The sequence below is a fragment of the Sus scrofa genome, chromosome 7, assembly GCF_000003025.6.
Source record: "Sus scrofa isolate TJ Tabasco breed Duroc chromosome 7, Sscrofa11.1, whole genome shotgun sequence".
Classification (NCBI taxonomy): domain Eukaryota; kingdom Metazoa; phylum Chordata; class Mammalia; order Artiodactyla; family Suidae; genus Sus; species Sus scrofa.
Window position 1 is genome coordinate 24,040,525 of NC_010449.5, and position 17,116 is coordinate 24,057,640.

General features: G+C 56.9%; 2 protein-coding genes across 4 annotated transcripts; one reads left to right on the plus strand and one right to left on the minus strand.

Moving 5' to 3' along the window:
• Positions 1–6,408, minus strand: NELFE (negative elongation factor complex member E). 2 transcript variants are annotated; one of them, NM_001101825.1, is given in 11 exon segments: positions 1–314; positions 1,600–1,702; positions 1,936–1,990; positions 2,145–2,289; positions 2,407–2,738; positions 2,918–2,955; positions 3,076–3,150; positions 3,760–3,905; positions 4,007–4,076; positions 5,779–5,861; positions 6,301–6,377. In NM_001101825.1, coding segments are annotated over 10 exon segments (1,137 nt in total). In that variant the 5' UTR covers positions 5,854–5,861; positions 6,301–6,377; the 3' UTR covers positions 1–216.
• SKIV2L (Ski2 like RNA helicase) lies at positions 6,476–17,097 on the plus strand. Of its 2 annotated transcripts, none has more exons than XR_002345535.1 (28): positions 6,476–6,604; positions 6,683–6,786; positions 7,470–7,579; positions 7,673–7,790; positions 7,919–8,033; positions 8,139–8,213; positions 8,487–8,540; positions 8,636–8,826; positions 8,992–9,120; positions 9,335–9,480; positions 10,083–10,229; positions 10,351–10,435; positions 10,588–10,694; positions 10,991–11,137; positions 11,213–11,309; positions 11,484–11,696; positions 11,779–11,889; positions 13,452–13,682; positions 14,015–14,152; positions 14,303–14,440; positions 14,556–14,660; positions 15,154–15,301; positions 15,397–15,523; positions 15,637–15,847; positions 15,930–16,113; positions 16,196–16,414; positions 16,607–16,747; positions 16,846–17,080. XR_002345535.1 is itself a non-coding variant. In NM_001101817.1 (28 exon segments), coding segments are annotated over 28 exon segments (3,741 nt in total). In that variant the 5' UTR covers positions 6,492–6,582; the 3' UTR covers positions 17,047–17,097.

Genomic DNA, 17,116 nt, shown 5'->3' on the forward strand with positions numbered 1-17,116 from the left:
CTGTGTTCAAGATCCTTTTGGGGTAAAGGAACGGGGAGCGTGCACTGGCCATGTTGTTACAACTGAGATCAAATCTAACAGCCGTTTTTAAAGGCTCGACCCCAATCCCAAGGGCTGAAAAACCAGAGGCTGAGGGAGATGTGTGAGCTTCCACCTCAGTGTTTTACTGAGACCAGCGTTGGGGCAGGTGAGGCACACGGAATCCAGCTCCATTCCCTAGAAGCCGTCCACAAGGTTTTCCTTGTAGACGTCATCACTGTAGACAATCTGAGTCCTCTTGTCCCGGTGGCAACCCTTAGGGCTATTCTGGACAGCTAGGGAGGGAGGAAAGACGCATTAGGGTCTGAAGGAGGGCACTGAGGAGACCTGAGGCCCAGTGTTTGACCACCTCCACTCCTGGCCTCTGGCTCTTGGAAGCCCAGTTGCCATGCTGCCCTCTGGCGGCAGGACGGCCTTTCTACCATCAGCCTCCTTAGCCAGTGGCTCGGAACCATCGCCCCAGGGGAGGGTGTGCTCTTATCACAGCAGGCGCAAATACTGTAAGGAACTTTCCGTCTTGGAAAAGCCTCAAATGTTATTGTTAACACGTGCAAATGATGTTAACCTGCTACTACTTTCCGTCGTCAGAGCAACAATTAAAAATGAGAAAATCTCTACAGCCCTTTGTTAACATGCTGGTCATTTCTGCTCCTTCCCCTTGTATAGAAGGGCCCCTCTCGCTCTCGGCCCTTGGTGGCCACTCGTCTGTGTCAAAATGAGTTATTTGCCCCACCAGGAGAACCTGTCCTGGGTGCAGCCCCGGCCCTGAGCATTTGCTGACAAGCCCCGCGCTGTCCCTTGCCCTTCCTCTGGCAGGTCCCTCTCTTCACCCCATCTCCAAGGACTCCATCCCTGCCCCTCTGGGGCTAGAGCAGTCCTCCCACATGAGCCCCTGTTCTCTTGATGGTTTGTATCCTGACTGCTGACCACTTCCTCCTCAAGCTGGTGACCTTTGGCTGCGATGGCCCAGGTCCCTCTGGTGTGGCTCCCGGCCCACGGCCTCTCCTCGTGTCTCCTTTGCTACATCCTCAACTTCCGCCGAACACCTCAGGAGGCCCGGGGACATGCGGGGCATGAGGAACACAACCCAGCCTCCTCACATATTCTCTGAACAGTCCTCAAGCCCAGTCCTGGGTCATTTTTTCCTCCAAATTCACCCTCCCCTTCTGACGCTACCGTTTTGCAGCTACCCTGTGAGAACAGATGACTCTGGTCTGCATCTTTATTCCTTAGCTCACGCCAGAGTCCCAGATTCCTACTCTGAAAGGCTTATTTTATAAAAACCAACCACACCCCATCTCAAAATGAACTCGGCACGTGAGGCACTCACTTTCCTCACCAACCTGACTCATTTCCACTTTCTTCCTAGTCCTGTTAGCACCTTGCAAATTGTTCTCCATACTTTTTTTCCCCTTCTCCTGCCTATGACATCCCCACATGTGCCACACAAATCCAGACTCTCTCATCCCTAGGGAACCCAGGGACATGCAGGGGAATAAGAAGAAGGGGTGAGCTGTGGGGACAGAATTGGGGGGCAGGGGGGCGGAATCCCATTCTTACCCAGGGAGCCCCAGACAGACTTGCCAGTGGCGGCATCCAGCATGGGCTGCTTTCGGGCAATGCTGACCTTGAGCTGCACGGATTCCACCTGGGTCCCGTTGAGCTGGGGCAGAAGAGGGGCGGGGGCAGAGGATGGGGGGAACATTACAGACAGACCAAAGGAGGATGTCCAGGAATCACCAGCCTGATAGGGAACTGACGATATAAGGCTTCCTGCAGGAATAGGGAGTGACTCTCTGTCAAGAGGAAATGATTTCCTCCTGGCTCCCAGGATTTTAGAAAGAAAATATGAGGGTGGCGGGAGGGGTGGGCAGAACAGATCTGGGAAGTCCCAACCTCAGCAACGGCCTGATCTGCTGACTCCATCTTTTCATAGGTGACGAAGGCACAGCTGGGGTGAGAAAACACAGGGTCAGTAGAGGGCCTACGGGCTCTTTGGGACCCAACCAAACCCAGGGTTCTAGGCTGTGCAGACAGGCTGGCGTCCTCCCTCAGATGTTACACCCAGGTTCTCCTAGCACTTGGCCTTCCCTTGTCATCCTTACTTTCTGGGTGGGTCCATGGAGAGGTCAATGATGTTTCCAAAGGGAGAGAAGGCCCCACGGAGAAGCGTGGGTGTCATGTCTTCTCCATAGACGTAGAGAGTGTTCCCCTTCCGAGGGGCCCGGCGCTCAGGGAACGAGTCCGACCCTACGGGAAGGAGTTGGTCACCAGACACAGTCTGCCTCTCCCTCCACGCTAAGAGTCCACTTTATTGGGACCTACACCTTATCTGAGGTCACTGTCCCACCAGCAAGGATCACTCACTGCGGAAAGGGCCCTCTCGGTCCCGGTCCCTGTCCCGGTCTCGATCCCGGTCCCTGTCTCGATCCCTGTCCCGGTCTCGATCTCGGTCTCTGTCCCGATCCCGGTCCCGGTCTCGATCTCTGTCTCGATCCCGTTCCCGGTCTCTGTCCCGGTTCCGCTCACGACTGCGGTCCCGGCTGCGGCTTCGGGGAGGGGAGGTTGAGGAGCGGGCGCTGCCGCGTTCTTCGTAGCCCCAGTCAAAGCTTCGAGGGGGGCCATCGCCAGCCCCTGGGCCCTCTGCCTCTTCCCCGTCTGGCCCCAGTTCCCGAAGCCGGTCACTGGATGACACGAAGCTGGGGAGAAGCAGACAGTGAGGAACAAAGGGGAGCTTTACCTTGTCTTCCCAGATCCCAGGGAGATGCAACCCTCCCTCTGCAGCCCCAGCTCCTCCCACTCCATCCCCCTAAGGACCCATGCAAGCTGCAAGTCCCCCCCACCCCCAAACTGGGACCCAGGCTTATCTTTCTCTAACCTCTCATACAGAGATTTCCTCTGGGGACGTCTGGATGACTGGAAAAGAGACCAAGGACAGTTAGGACGATTCTAGTTGCTGGCATAGAGCCCAATATGTGGGTTTGTCATTTTTCTCAACCCCCAGCCCCTGAGAGACACAACACTGGAAACCATTACCTCCTGTAGATCGTCGTCGGCAGATATACTCCGCTGGAACGGCTGGAAAGTGGGGACTGGCCCCTTCTCAGGGTCCTGGGAAGGGGGTAGAAACCTGCCTCAGTGCAAGAGCAGGAGGCTGCCTAACCCTGGGACAGAGGGGCTTCCTTTTCCCTCCTCCACTTCTTGGCTCCCCCGGCCTGTCTTTTTTTCTTTTAACTCTTTTATATGTTTCTTATTTGACTATGTGTTTTTTTTTCATAAATAACTTAATACACACTTAAAGCATGTAAGTTATCTAAGAATGTTCTGGAGTTCCCTGGTGGCCTAACGGTTAAGGATCTAGTGTTGTCACTGCTGTAGCTTGGGCCATGTGGCATAGGTTCGATCCTTAGCTTGGAAATTTCCACATGCCATGGATGTGGGCAAAAAAAAAAAAGTCTTGGATCTGATGACATTTCTATCTCGATTCAACTTCTCAGAGTATGAGGTGGATTAGAGCCAAAGAAAGTGTAAAATAAAGAAGAATCTAGGAGTCATCTAGCTCCTTCATTTTCGAGGTAAGAAACCTGAAGCTCAGAATGGCAGAGCAATTGCCCAGGACTGAACCAGCATTACTTTCCCCCTAAACCTACCTCTGTTCCAACTTGGCAGGATCCCTCTGAAGTCACGGATGCCCTGAACCATCTTTCTCCCTGTGCTCACCTTTAACTTCCCCTCTAGAGTTCGAGAACGTTTGAAGCCCGAGTTCTTGGTCTCGGCCTTGATGGCACTGATGGCTCCTGACTTCACCAGCTGCTTTGCTTGCTCAGTTGCTGTGGCCGTGTCCACCACGGGCTGCTCTGACAGAGCTGGAGTGGCGGGGGAAAGAGGCTTTGTGTTGGCCAGGCTGTGACAGAGGTCGGCCTGGGCTCCTCACTTCCGGTCTATCCCCACTTCCCCTGTCACTCACAGCGTTTGACACCACCTTGGCTGGCAGTGCTGCTGCTGCTTTGCTTCTTCAGAGCCAGCAATGCCTTTTTCTGGGAATGAGAGTGAGAAGAGAGGGGTCAGTGAGGGCCAGTCCCTGCCCAGGTCCTCTCCCAAGGCCCCTGGGCACATCACTCCAGGGGACAACTTTCTCAGAGAAAATAATGCAAATGGTGCCCCTAGAGTGGCACACTGAGGCAGCCCTGCCTCTCACATATGGTCCCCCAGAGCATCTACAATGCTAACAACACCTAATCTATTCAAACCACAGTATCCAGAGGCTTTCCAGAGTCTCACGTTTCTCAAGTCGAAGACAAGGGGTTTAATCATAGACCAGAGTCTGCAGATACAAGCTGCAATTAAGTGTAAGTCTCCATGCCTTCTTGGGGGCTTCACCTGTCCGCCCCCTAAACGTTTAATCAGAAAGAGCATCACTAGGAATTTCTGTAACAGGTCTATGCAGAAGTATGAGACGGAAATCCTCCCCTCAAGAAGCTTAGAGTTTGAGAAATAAGATGACCAGACTAAATTGTCAAGACTGATTAAAGAAGTGTAGACTATAGCTGAGAGCAAGTAAGACCTTCCTGATGCCCACATTAAACTGAGCCCTGGATAGAATCTACAATAACATACAGAAAAGAAAAGGCATTTTAGACAAAGAAAACAAGGCGGCAAAGATGCAGAGATAAGACTCTGGGTGTGTGTGTGTGTGTGTGTGTGTGTGTGTGTGTGTGTATGTGTGTGTGTTTTGGGATTAAGGAATAGTTCTTTTTTTTTTTTTTTTTTTTTGTCTTTTTGTTGTTGTTGTTGTTGTTGTTGCTATTTCTTGGGCCGCTCCCTCGGCATATGGAGGTTCCCAGGCTAGGGGTTGAGTCGGAGCTGTAGCCACCGGCCTACGCCTGAGCCACAGCAACGCAGGATCCGAGCCGCGTCTGCAACCTACACCACAGCTCACGGCAACGCCGGATCGTTAACCCACTGAGCAAGGGCAGGGACCGAACCCGAAACCTCATGGTTCCTAGTTGGATTCGTTAACCACTGCGCCACGACGGGAACTCCCAGGAATAGTTCTATTTGACGAGGAAGGGCTGCCAAATTAAGGCTCTTTTATAGACAATGTGAAACCACTGGCTTTTGAGAAAAAGAAGGACAGTGTTTTCTGTTTTCAAAGCACCATTTTAATAGAAGTAAAAAAGTCTGTCGAAAAAAGAAACTTGCTGAGAGACGATTACAACAGTCTAGGTGAGCATCAGCAAAGGCCTGACTGCGAGAATACACAGGAAGGAGTAAACAGAAGAAGTTACTTCAAAGGAGGAATCAAGACGACTCGGCAAACATTTGGCTACGCAAATAAGACAGAGACGAGATCTGGATTCCAAACAGCGGGAGAAGTGAATGGAGTCAGTCCTATTTGGAAGACCAAGATTAGAATAGGTAAGACCAGAGCGGCAATATATGAAGGTTATTGGCAAGATACAGATGGAACTAAAAAAAACCAAGCCTGGGATCACCAGTTCTTAGGTGGTACTAAAAGCCGGAGGAAAGGAAGACACCTCCATGGCAGACTATACAGAAAAGAGAGAAAAGCAAGTATCCACCTTGAGAAAGTCCACCCATGAAGGGACACTGAGAGGTGCCATGTCTCTAGGTATGAGCTAGAAGAACCCCCACCCCCCCATCCCCTCACACTCACCCCAGGTGTTCTCAGTGTAGAGTCTTTGAAAGTTTGGGCCATGCCCACACACACTCCCTCACCTTTTTCTTGAGTTTGTTGAATTTCTTCTGCAGAGCCTCCTCCTCCTCGCTCAGTCCGGGGGGTATCACCAACATGGTGGCTCCTGGTTCAGGGGCAGGGCCCAAGACATCTTTCTCCACTGTCACCGCCCAGGGGTCACACGCCGTCCACACTGCACCCAATCCCACCCCTCCAGGCCTGCCTACTCCTGTCTTTTGCCTCTCCCTACCCCTTGCTTAAACCAGCTGCCGTCCAAGCCCCCGCTCGTCGGGATCAACCAGCATTCCCTTCTCTCTCCGGGAATCACGGATACCAGCGCCTTGGGGCACCACGTAGCCCAGGAAGGGAGAAACACCCCCTCCGTCGCGAAGACGATGGCACCAGACCCCCCCTACCTCGCTGGGGTTAGTATGGCATTCGCAGGGTCCGAAAAGCAGAGGAGGCAGTGGAACCCGCGCAGCGCTCTCAGAGCAACGAACAGGGCAAGAAGAGAGAAGGAGCTCGGAAAAAAGGGGCGAAGGGTGAGACGGAGAAGGCCTTACCTGAGGGGGCGGCAACCGGAGCCCCACGGTCTCGGGCGGCGCCCGCGCGGGCAGCGGATCGCTGGCTCGGAGCGATGACGTAGCGAGGGGCGGAGACCGCGGTAACCAAGGCGGCTCGCGGCGCGCACACTTCCGTCCGGCCTCCCACCAGCTTGGGTTCCGCCCCTCGGTAGTGCTCGTCCCCGCCCCCAGCGGGGTGTGTTCCGGAAGTCGCCGCTAGTTCCGCGGGTTTCGGCTCCTCCCTACACTTCCGGGCTGCCCGGCAGCTACCGTGGCTCCAGGATGATGGAGACGGAGCGACTCGGTGAGGGGGCAGAAGGTGGGAAGGAGGAGGAGACAGGGAATGACCCTTGACCCCTGACCTGTGATTTTCCTCCCATAGTGCTGCCTACCCCAGATCCCCTGGATCTGCCCCTCCGCGCCTTGGAGCTAGGATGTACCGGGCGCTGGGAGCTGCTGAATGTGCCTGGGGCTCCAGAGAGCACCGTGAGTGACTTTTAGCTCTAACCTAACCTTGACCCTTATTAATAGGGCTTAAAACCCCTTTCAGCCTTCTCACAGTAGGGTCTAACCTGACCTGGCTCACCTGTCTCTGGACACCTGTCATCCCAGCTTTGGACTGGTGCGGGATGGATCCCAACCCAGTCGACCTGCAGTGCGTCAGAGCCCATGAGAAGACAGAGCAGGGAGCCCTGGGGATAACTTTAGCTCTGAGAACTGCTCTTTCCAGTGGGTCTTTTCTCCCTGGCATCTTCTTCTGTCTCCAAGCACCAGGGCACTTGTTGGTGGCTGATAGGTCAGCCCTTGAGCACCTTCGGTTTTTCATCCTTAGGTCTGGGGCTCCTTTTCCTAAAACTAGTGATTATCAGAATCTGTGTGCCTCATGATTAGAGGGGGAGCTTTCCTAAATTAGAAATTCTTAGGTCCATCTCCAGAAATTCTTTAATCCAAAATCTATATTATTAAACAGCTCTCCAGATAATTCAGTTGCAGGTCAGTTTTTCCTATAAAGTAGGACAACCTTTGGAAACTATTGCTTCAGCCTAATTGTCCTAGCCTGTATGGGACACCTACCATTTCTGATCTAAACATGAAGCCCGTCACCATCTCTTTTGTCTGTGTCTTACTCTCTTTCCTTGCCTCATGCCTCTCGTCTTGCCCTGTTCCAGCTTCCCCACGGCCTCCCACCCTGTGCCCCAGATCTGCAGCAAGAAGCAGAACAGTTGTTTCTGTCCTCTCCAGCCTGGCTGCCTCTGCATGGTGTGGAGCACTCAGCCCGGTGAGGAGTCTAGAGGGGCCTGGACTAGGGGAAATGGGTTCCTGAAGGAAGTTGAGACAGAGGAGAAAGAGCTGAAAATTTCTTTCTGTCCAGAAAATGGCAGAGGAAGATGGATCCCTGGTCTCTCCTGGCCGCACTGGGGGCCCCAGTCCCCTCCGACCTGCAGGCCCAAAGACACCCAACCACAGGCCAGATACTAGGCTACAAGGAGGTAAGAGGTCAGGGGCCACAAGAAGCAGAGTTGGGAAGTGGGGGGGGTGGGGTGGGGGGGTGGCGGCCGGAGCGGGGGGTTGTCAGAGGCCAACTCAGCCTCACTGGCGCTCTGATCTCTTGCCTCAGGTCCTGCTAGAGAATACAAACCTGTCGGCCACAACCTCCTTATCTCTTCGCCGGCCACCAGGGCCCGCCTCCCAGTCCCTGTGGGGGAATCCAACACAGTACCCTTTTTGGCCAGGTGATGCTTGTGGAAATGGGATGGTCGGGGAGAGGGAGCCCTTATTCTCCACCCCCCTGAGTCATGGCCACCCCATGAATCCCTGTTTCTCCAACCTCTCCCCAGGTGGGATGGATGAGCCTAGCATCACAGATCTGAGTACTCGGGAGGAGGCAGAGGAGGAGATAGACTTCGAGAAAGGTGAGGTGGTGCCAGGATGGGCCCTTTTGAGGGAGGGCTCTGAGCCCAGGCCCCGAGGAGGAAGGGCCCAGGCCTCTCACTGGGTCCTTGCTGGCTTTCTTATTTCTTTGAGCAAATTAGAAGGAACCCTGCTGTCAACTGTTGGAAAAGTGTCATGACAAATATCCCCAACTACAGCATCTACACTGTGAATGATGTCCTTTAGGTTTATATAGTGACTTGTTCAGCAGCTTGCAGTAGCCCTGATTCTCTCTCTCTGTCCCTTTCCTCCAGATCTTCTGACTGTTCCGCCCGGCTTCAAGAAAGGTGTGGACTTTGCACCAAAGGGTGAGTTTCAGTTTTGAGATGGGGGCGTAGAAGAAGTGGCGCCCTACTGCTTCAGAGCAGAGCTGGACATGACTGTTTTTTGCCCTGCTCCTCAGATCACTCAGCTCCAGCTCCTGGGTTGCTCAGCCTCAGCCGCCTGCTGGAGCCCCTGGATTTGGGTGGGGGCGATGAGGATGAGAGTGAGGCAGTGGGACAGCCAGGAGGTGCCCAACGGGACGTTGTTTCTGCCCCTCCCTGCAGTGCTCCCCTGGCTCGAGCAAGCAGCTTGGAGGACCTAGTGTTGAAGGTTGGTGGTTCTGGGCTGTTGAGGCAGGGAAGAAGGGGCCTTGCCCCGGACAGGGTGGGCGGGCCTGCCTGGGTCCAAGAGAAAGACTGGAGCATCTTTTGGTTGGGGTGGTAGTGGAATGCTCTCTGCCTCTGTCTTTATCACCCCTACCTCTGACTTTTCCAGGAAGCGTCCACAGCTGTAGCCCCCCGAGAGCCTCCCAAGCCCCCACCTCAGGAAGAGTGGGCCATTCCCGTGGATGTCACCTCCCCCGTGGGTGATTTCTACCGCCTCATTCCCCAGCCAGCCTTCCAGGTAGTGTGAGCAGCCCTCACCCGCTCTCCTCCGCCCCCACCCCAGCCTTGGGTCCTCCCCCCACCGGAGGCCTGATGCCTTCAGGCCAGTGTTGGACCTCAGTCCTGGCCTGGCCTCACCTTGGCTTTCTCCCTGCTGCCCCGAGTGCCCCTCAAGTTGGAGGCAGGAAGACCCCCTCCATTCTTCAGCCCCGATCTCCTGCTCTCTCCCACAGTGGGCGTTTGAGCCAGATGTGTTTCAGAAACAGGCCATCCTGCACTTGGAACGGCACGACTCAGTCTTTGTTGCAGCTCACACATCCGCGGGGAAGACAGTTGTGGCTGAATACGCCATCGCCCTCGCCCAGAAACACATGACACGGTACAGGTCCCCGCCACCGCCTCCCCCTTCACCATCCCTGTTCTCACCTGCGCCCTTTCTAAGTCTCATCTCTTCTCGGCTTCCCTGCCTCATCCTTTATTTATTTATTTACTCATTTATTTTGCTGTTTCGGGCCAGATCCCTGGCATATGGAGGTTCCCAGGCAAGGGGTCCAATCAGAGCTGCAGCTGCCAGCCTACGCCACAGCCACAGCGATGCCAGATCCTTAACCCACTCTCTAGGGCGAGGGATTGAACCGGCGTCCTCATGGATACTAGCTGGTTTCATGACCGCTGAGCCACAGCAGGAACTCCCCCTCCTCCTTCTTTAGATGAGAGGTGTGGGGGAGAAACCGAGCCGAGGTTGAAGAAAAATGGCAAGGAAAGGGAGAGAGGTTAGAACGACCCACGTTAGTTTAGGAAAGGGTTGGGGGACAGGGTTTTTCCGGGGTCAGGCCATGAAGGGGAACGTGAGGGAAGTTGGAATGACGAAGGGGGCACCGAGCTCTGTGCGTGCATGCTTCTGGGAGGCTCAGGCTGGGAGAGGAGCTGCTGGCTGGTGTCTGTGCCGAAGGACTGGCTAACTTCATGCCCTCTTTCCAGCACCATCTATACCTCGCCCATCAAGGCTCTGAGCAACCAGAAGTTCCGAGACTTCCGCAACACATTCGGGGACGTGGGGCTGCTCACCGGTGATGTGCAGCTGCACCCAGAGGCCTCTTGCCTCATTATGACAACAGAGATCCTTCGGTGAGAGATGGGCGCTCAGCACGGGCGGGCGTTTGGTGGGGAAGTTGAGGTCTCCCGGGAGAGCGTCTGGGCTGCATTGAGGGTGGAGACAGGCTGACGCCCCTGCGGCCTCTTTCCCCAGCTCCATGCTGTACAGTGGCTCGGATGTCATCCGGGACCTGGAGTGGGTCATCTTTGATGAGGTGCATTACATCAACGATGCAGAGGTAAGGGGCTGGGGGCCCGGGATTCCTGGCAGGCCTCTCCTGTGGAGCCGTCTTCACAGCCCGTGCCCCTCACTGCCTGAGCCACTTCCCCAGGGGTGGAAGGGTAGCCCCCTCTGAGCTGCTGGTGACTTGGTTTCCCTGCTCACGCGCAGCGTGGGGTCGTGTGGGAGGAGGTGCTGATCATGCTCCCGGACCACGTCTCCATCATCCTTCTGAGTGCCACTGTCCCCAACGCGCTGGAGTTTGCTGACTGGATCGGGTGAGACGCGTGTCCAGGGGGCTTGTTCCATAGACTCTCACGGTGGGGAGAGTGGTCGGGCCTTGGGGGTGGGGATGAGAAAGGGGTGTGGCCGGGGAAACACATCCAGCTTGAGAGGCCGGGGATCCCACTTGGGCCCAGACCACTTCACGTGTCGAGAGAGAGGGTGACGGGCCAGCCTTCAGTCTGACTCCCAGAAAAGTGAGGGTGAAGCCAGAGAGGGGAAGGCGGTTGGCAGGGGGACGTGGGTTTCCACATGCTCCCCCGCCCCATCGGCTGCCTTCTCGTCCCCTCAGGCGGCTGAAGCGTCGCCAGATCTACGTGATCAGCACTGTTGCTCGGCCAGTCCCGCTGGAGCATTATCTCTTCACGGGGAACAGCCCCAAGACCCAGGGGGAGCTCTTCCTATTGCTGGACTCGCGGGGCTCCTTCCACACAAAGGGGTAAGCAGAAGAGCAGGGAGAGCCCAGGCTGGGCTTGGCTGGCTGTGACCAGAGGCCACCCTTCCCCTGCCGCAGGTACTATGCAGCTGTGGAGGCCAAGAAAGAGCGGATGAGCAAACACGCCCAGACCTTTGGGGCCAAGCAGCCCACGAATCAGGGGGGACCTGCACAGGTGAGCGCCAGCAGGCTTTGTACCTGCCACCGCCTCTCTCTGCCCTGTCCTTTCTTCCCTCCTCCCCCAAGGGTCTGGAGTTGAGCTCCAAGCACTGCCCGAGTTGACACGGCTTCACCTCCCCGCTGCTGGTTCAGGGACTCTGTCTCCACTCCCTTCTCTCCGCTTCCCCAGGACCGTGGTGTGTACCTGTCCCTCCTGGCCTCCCTCCGTGCCCGCGAGCAGCTGCCCGTGGTGGTGTTCACCTTCTCCCGGGGCCGCTGTGACGAGCAGGCCTCGGGCCTCACCTCTCTCGACCTGACCACGAGTTCAGAGAAGAGTGAGATCCACCTCTTCCTGCAGCGCTGCCTCGCGCGCCTCCGCGGATCTGACCGCCAGCTGCCCCAGGTGCGGAGGGGGGCCTTGGAGACCGGTGGGGACCGGGGGGTGCCACAGCTCCGTTCCTGACCCCAGGTCTGGCCTCCCCCAGGTCCTGCACATGTCCGAGCTCCTGCACCGCGGCCTGGGCGTGCACCACAGCGGCATCCTGCCCATCCTCAAGGAGATTGTGGAGATGCTCTTCAGCCGCGGCCTGGTCAAGGTGCCTGTGCTGGGGGGAGAGGGACGGCCCCTTGGGGCTGCCCGGAGCGGGGAGGGGCAGGCTTTTAGGCAGGAAGTGCGGTGGTTAAGGACCTGGGCTCTGGATCTAGACCGCTGGGGGTGAATCCCAGCTCCGCCACTTACTCACTGTGCGACCTTGGACAGATGACTTAAACCTCCTTGAGCTTTAGGTGTCCCATCTTAAAATGGGCAGGCGGGTAGCTTCCTTGTGGCACAGTGGGTTCACATGGAAGTTCCCAGGCTAGGGGTCGAATCTGAGCTGCAGCTGCCAGCCTGCACCTCAGCCGCAGCAACGCAGGATCCAAGCCTCGACTGCAAACAGCACCACAGTTCATGGCAATGCCTGATCCTTAACCCACTGAGCGAGGCCAGGGATTGAACCTGCAGCCTCATGGATACTAGTTGGGTTCATTACTGCTGAGCCACCATAGCAATTCCTGTGGTGCAGGTTTGATCCCTGGCCTGGGAACTTCCACATGCTGTGGGCACAGCCAAAAACAGGAAAAGAAAAAAAGAAAGATAGAAATTAGATACGCATAAGACATGCACAGAGAATATCCAGAAGAGAAACCCAAAAAGTTAGCAAGCATATTAAGGTCATGCAAATTGAAGTATTCAGAGGAGGGGTTTTATAACTATTAGACTGGTAACATTTAGGAAACTGACTAATGCCAGGTGTTGTCTAAGACGTGGGACACGTGGATTATAGGAACCCATATACAAGGGTGGCCGGTCTAAAGTGCGCCCTGGCACTCTTGAGGCAAAAGTAAATATAACACACTCTTTGTCCCTAAATGCTATTCTTGAGTGTAAATCACAAAGAAATTCTCACCCTGGTCCACGAGGGAACACGTCTGCTTTTCTTTTGTTGGCTGAATGCTTATGTCAGGGTGTTAATGGTACCCAGGCGCCCTTCCCTGGGAGAGGAGGTAGGGGGAGCATGAGCCCCACAAAGTGTTCCGAGCAGTTGGCCCCAGTGGATTAGATACAACACGGGAATATGGATGGATGTTGAAAACACCGTGGAGAAGAAGAGAACAGAAAGAGATGTAACTGCCTTTAACTGAACCCAAATTACACATGCTCAAAACACAGTCACATGAGATACTCTTTAAATACATTGGGGTGATTGACAGCAGGAGGATAGGAGTGGGATAAGGGGGCAAGAAGAAAGAAATCGAGGAGTTCCCTGGTGGCGCAGCAGGTTAAGAATCTGGCACTGTCACTGCTATGGCTCGGGTTGCTGCTGTGGTGTGGGTTTCATCCTTGGCCTAGAAACGTCCATGTGCTGCGGGTGTGACTTCCCCCACTCCCCGCCTGAAAAAGAGAAACAGATAGCTAAAGAAACTGAGAAAACCGATAGTATCTACTCTGTGGATTTCCCTTGAAGATGTGGTGAATCTCATTCATGAGTTAATGGCCTGGGACTGTGCCTGGTGTCTGCTCAGCCTTGGTCAAGAAAGTCAGCTTGGCCAGGGCGGGGCCCCAGTCTGCCTGTGGCCCCATTACTGATCACCCCCCCACACCTCCCTGTGCCGCCAGGTCTTGTTTGCCACGGAGACCTTCGCCATGGGTGTGAACATGCCAGCCCGCACGGTGGTGTTTGACTCCATGCGCAAGCACGATGGCTCCACCTTCCGGGACCTGCTCCCTGGGGAGTATGTGCAGATGGCGGGCCGGGCAGGCCGGAGGGGCCTGGACCCCACAGGCACCGTCATCCTGCTCTGCAAGGGCCGAGTGCCCGAGATGGCAGACCTGCACCGCATGATGATGGTGAGCTGCGGCAGCGTGAGGGCAGCGCTGGCGCCTGCTGGGTTCTTGCTTCCTCAGCCCTCTTCCCTCCTTCTGTCCTTGTGCCTGAGAGAAGCCAGCATCTCTGAGGATGAGACTGGCTGTCGTCTCTGGTCTTTCTCCACTGTGAATCCGGAGCCGGGTGGGACCTTGGAGGGTCTGTCTGTCTAGTTCCGCTCCCTTGTTTTGCAGAGGCGAGCAGGCAGTTTGTCCAGGGCCCCGCCCCCGTGGTTGCGGGGCTGGGACTAGAGCCGCTGGGAGTAGAGCAGCCAAGCAGCCACCTCGGCCTCACTGGCTTCTCTGACCCGGCCCAGGGGAAGCCGTCCCAGCTGCAGTCCCAGTTCCGCCTCACATACACCATGATCCTCAACCTGCTGCGGGTGGATGCCCTGAGGGTGGAGGACATGATGAAGAGGAGCTTCTCCGAGTTTCCATCCCGCAAGGACAGCAAGGTGAGGAGGTGGGCGTGGCCAGGAGACTGGAGGATGTGGGACCCGGGAAGCCAGGTCGGGAAGAGGCGGGCATCTAGGGGCCCCGGGGGTGAGAGGGCCGGGTGCTGGGCCTGGAGACTGTTGTTTCACACCCACACTGCTTCTGCCCAGGCCCATGAACAGGCTCTGGCTGAACTGACCAAGAGGCTGGGGGCCTTGGAGGAGCCCGACGTGACTGGCCAACTCGTCGACCTGCCTGAGTATTACAGCTGGGGGGAGGAACTGACAGAGACCCGGAGCCTGATCCAGGTGTGGGTGCACGCGCGTGAGGTGGGGGGAGGTGATGGAGGAGGGAGGAAGTGACACTCTGGGTGCTCCTGATACTTCCTCCCTCATCCGCTTTGATCACATGCCTGCTCTTCAGCGACGCATCATGGAATCTGTGAATGGGCTGAAGTCTCTCTCCGTGGGAAGGGTGGTGGTTGTGAAGAGTCGGGAGCATCACAACGCACTGGGTGTGATTCTTCAGGTGAGGGCAGAGGGAGCTTGGACCCCAGAGGCAGGGGGTGAGGAGCGAGCCCTGCCTCTATCTTCCCCACCTGGTGGGGGGCTGGTTGTATTCCCTGAGCTCTCATGTCCCCTCTTGCCCTCCTTTCTTTCCCATCCTCACCTCTTCACGCTCACCGCCTTTCTTCCCTCCAAGTCCTGCCCCTAAGGCCTGCTCTGAGTGCTTGGTTACCAGCCCCTATTGGTGGGCTTGGCATGGCTGCACCATGATCTGTGCCTGAGGCTGGGGAGCTGGTTTCTACCTTTTTTTTTTCTCTTTTGGCCACACCCACGGCACACACCTGGCATATGGAAGTTCCTGGACCAGGAACAGAATCGAAGCTGCAGCTGCCACCTACACCACGGCTGTGGCAAAGCCAGATCCTTAACCCACTGCTCTACAGCGGGAACTTCTGGCTGCTACCTTTGCTGTCCGCTCCTCACATGCCCTGTCCTGGTCTCCTCGCCTCCCCTAGGTCTCCTCAACCTCCACCAGCAGGGTGTTCACAACTCTGGTCTTGTGTGACAAGCCCATGTCTGAGGACCCACAGCAGAAGGGGCCGGCCTCACCAGACGTGCCCTACCCAGACGACCTCGTGGGGTTCAAGCTCTTCCTGCCTGAAGGTCAGACTGGGGCAGATGGCCGGGTTCCTGACAGCCGTGCAGGCAGGATGCCTGGATCCCCAGTAAGGTCTGACCTCGCCCTCCCCTTTTCCCAGGGCCCTGCGACCACACCGTGGCCAAGCTCCAGCCGGGGGATGTGGCTGCCATCACCACCAAGGTGCTCCGGGTGAATGGGGAGAAGATCCTGGAGGACTTCAGCAAGAGGCAGCAGCCGAAATTCAAGTCAGAGATGCTAGGGAGGGATGGGGGTGGTCGGGGAGGCTCTCCCAGCCTGAGGGGGGCTCCTCACGGAGAGAAGCTTCTGCCCCAGGTCTCAGAGCCTGCTTCTTCCTCAGGAAGGATCCTCCCTCTGCGGCTGTGACAACGGCTGTCCAGGAACTGCTCCGTCTGGCTCAGGCCCACCTGGCAGGACCTCCTACCCTTGACCCTGTCAATGACCTGCAGCTCAAGGATGTGTCAGTGGTAGAGGGGGGGCTCCGGGCCCGGAAGCTGGAGGAGCTGATCCGGGGGGCTCAGTGTGTGCACAGCCCTCGTTTCCCTGCCCAGGTGGGTCCCTGGATGCCAGCTCCCAGCTGGAGGCGGGGGCTCTTCCTCTCGGGCCCCCTGTAGACTGGCCTCCCCATCTCAGCCCTTGTCCTCAGTGCACCCCTGCTGAGGGCGAGGAGGAGGCTAACGTGCTCCCACGGGGGGGCTCCCTGTAGTACGTGAAGCTGCGGGAGCGGATGCAGATACAGAAGGAGATGGAGAGGCTGCGCTTCCTGCTGTCGGATCAGTCGCTGCTGCTGCTCCCCGAGTACCATCAGCGAGTTGAGGTGGGAGGCCGGGGCGGGGCCAGGGCCGGGTTGCTTGTGAGGAAGGGGCTCTGCAGGTCCCCGACACCCACCATCTCTCCAGGTGCTCCGAACCCTGGGGTATGTAGACGAGGCGGGCACCGTGAAGCTGGCAGGGCGGGTGGCTTGTGCCATGAGCAGCCATGAACTGCTCCTCACCGAGCTCATGTTCGACAACGCGCTGAGTGCCCTGCGGCCGGAGGAGATCGCTGCCCTGCTCTCTGGCCTGGTCTGCCAGAGCCCCGGGGACCCTGGCGATCAGCTCCCGAGCACCCTCAAACAGGTAGGAGACACCCACCCCCTCTGCTTCCCTTGGCTGTGGCCTTCCTAGTCCCCACCCCTGCATACTCCCCACATGCCCCATCCAGCCCTGTAAGTGCCCATTAGGGCTGCCATTGCCTCTTTCTTGAGCTGGGGCCTCCTTCCTGTAAGGAAGGAGGAGGGCAGGGCTTCACCGCACCTCCCGTGCCTGCAGGGGGTGGAACGTGTCCAGGCTGTGGCCAAGAGGATTGGTGAGGTCCAGGTGGCCTGTGGCCTGAACCAGACAGTGGAGGAATTTGTGGGGGAGCTGAATTTCGGACTGGTCGAGGTCGTGTACGAGTGGGCCCGGGGCATGGTAAGTAGTTGGGGGGTGGGGCCCTGGGGCTGGCCGGCTGGCCAGGGAGGAGCTACCCAGGCCTGCCCCATTCAGTCCCCACCTCGCTTTCCCCACAGCCTTTCTCCGAGTTGGCAGGGCTCTCTGGGACCCCCGAGGGCCTGGTGGTGCGCTGCATCCAGCGCCTGGCTGAGATGTGTCGCTCACTTCGAGGGGCGGCCCGTCTGGTGGGCGAGCCTGTGCTAGGTGCCAAGATGGAGACGGCAGCCACCCTGCTACGGAGGGACATCGTCTTTGCGGCCAGCCTCTACACCCAGTGAACGACCCCTGTGCAAAAATGTAACAATAAAACAGCAAACCACTGGCGTGAACCTCAGGCATTGGGTGGGG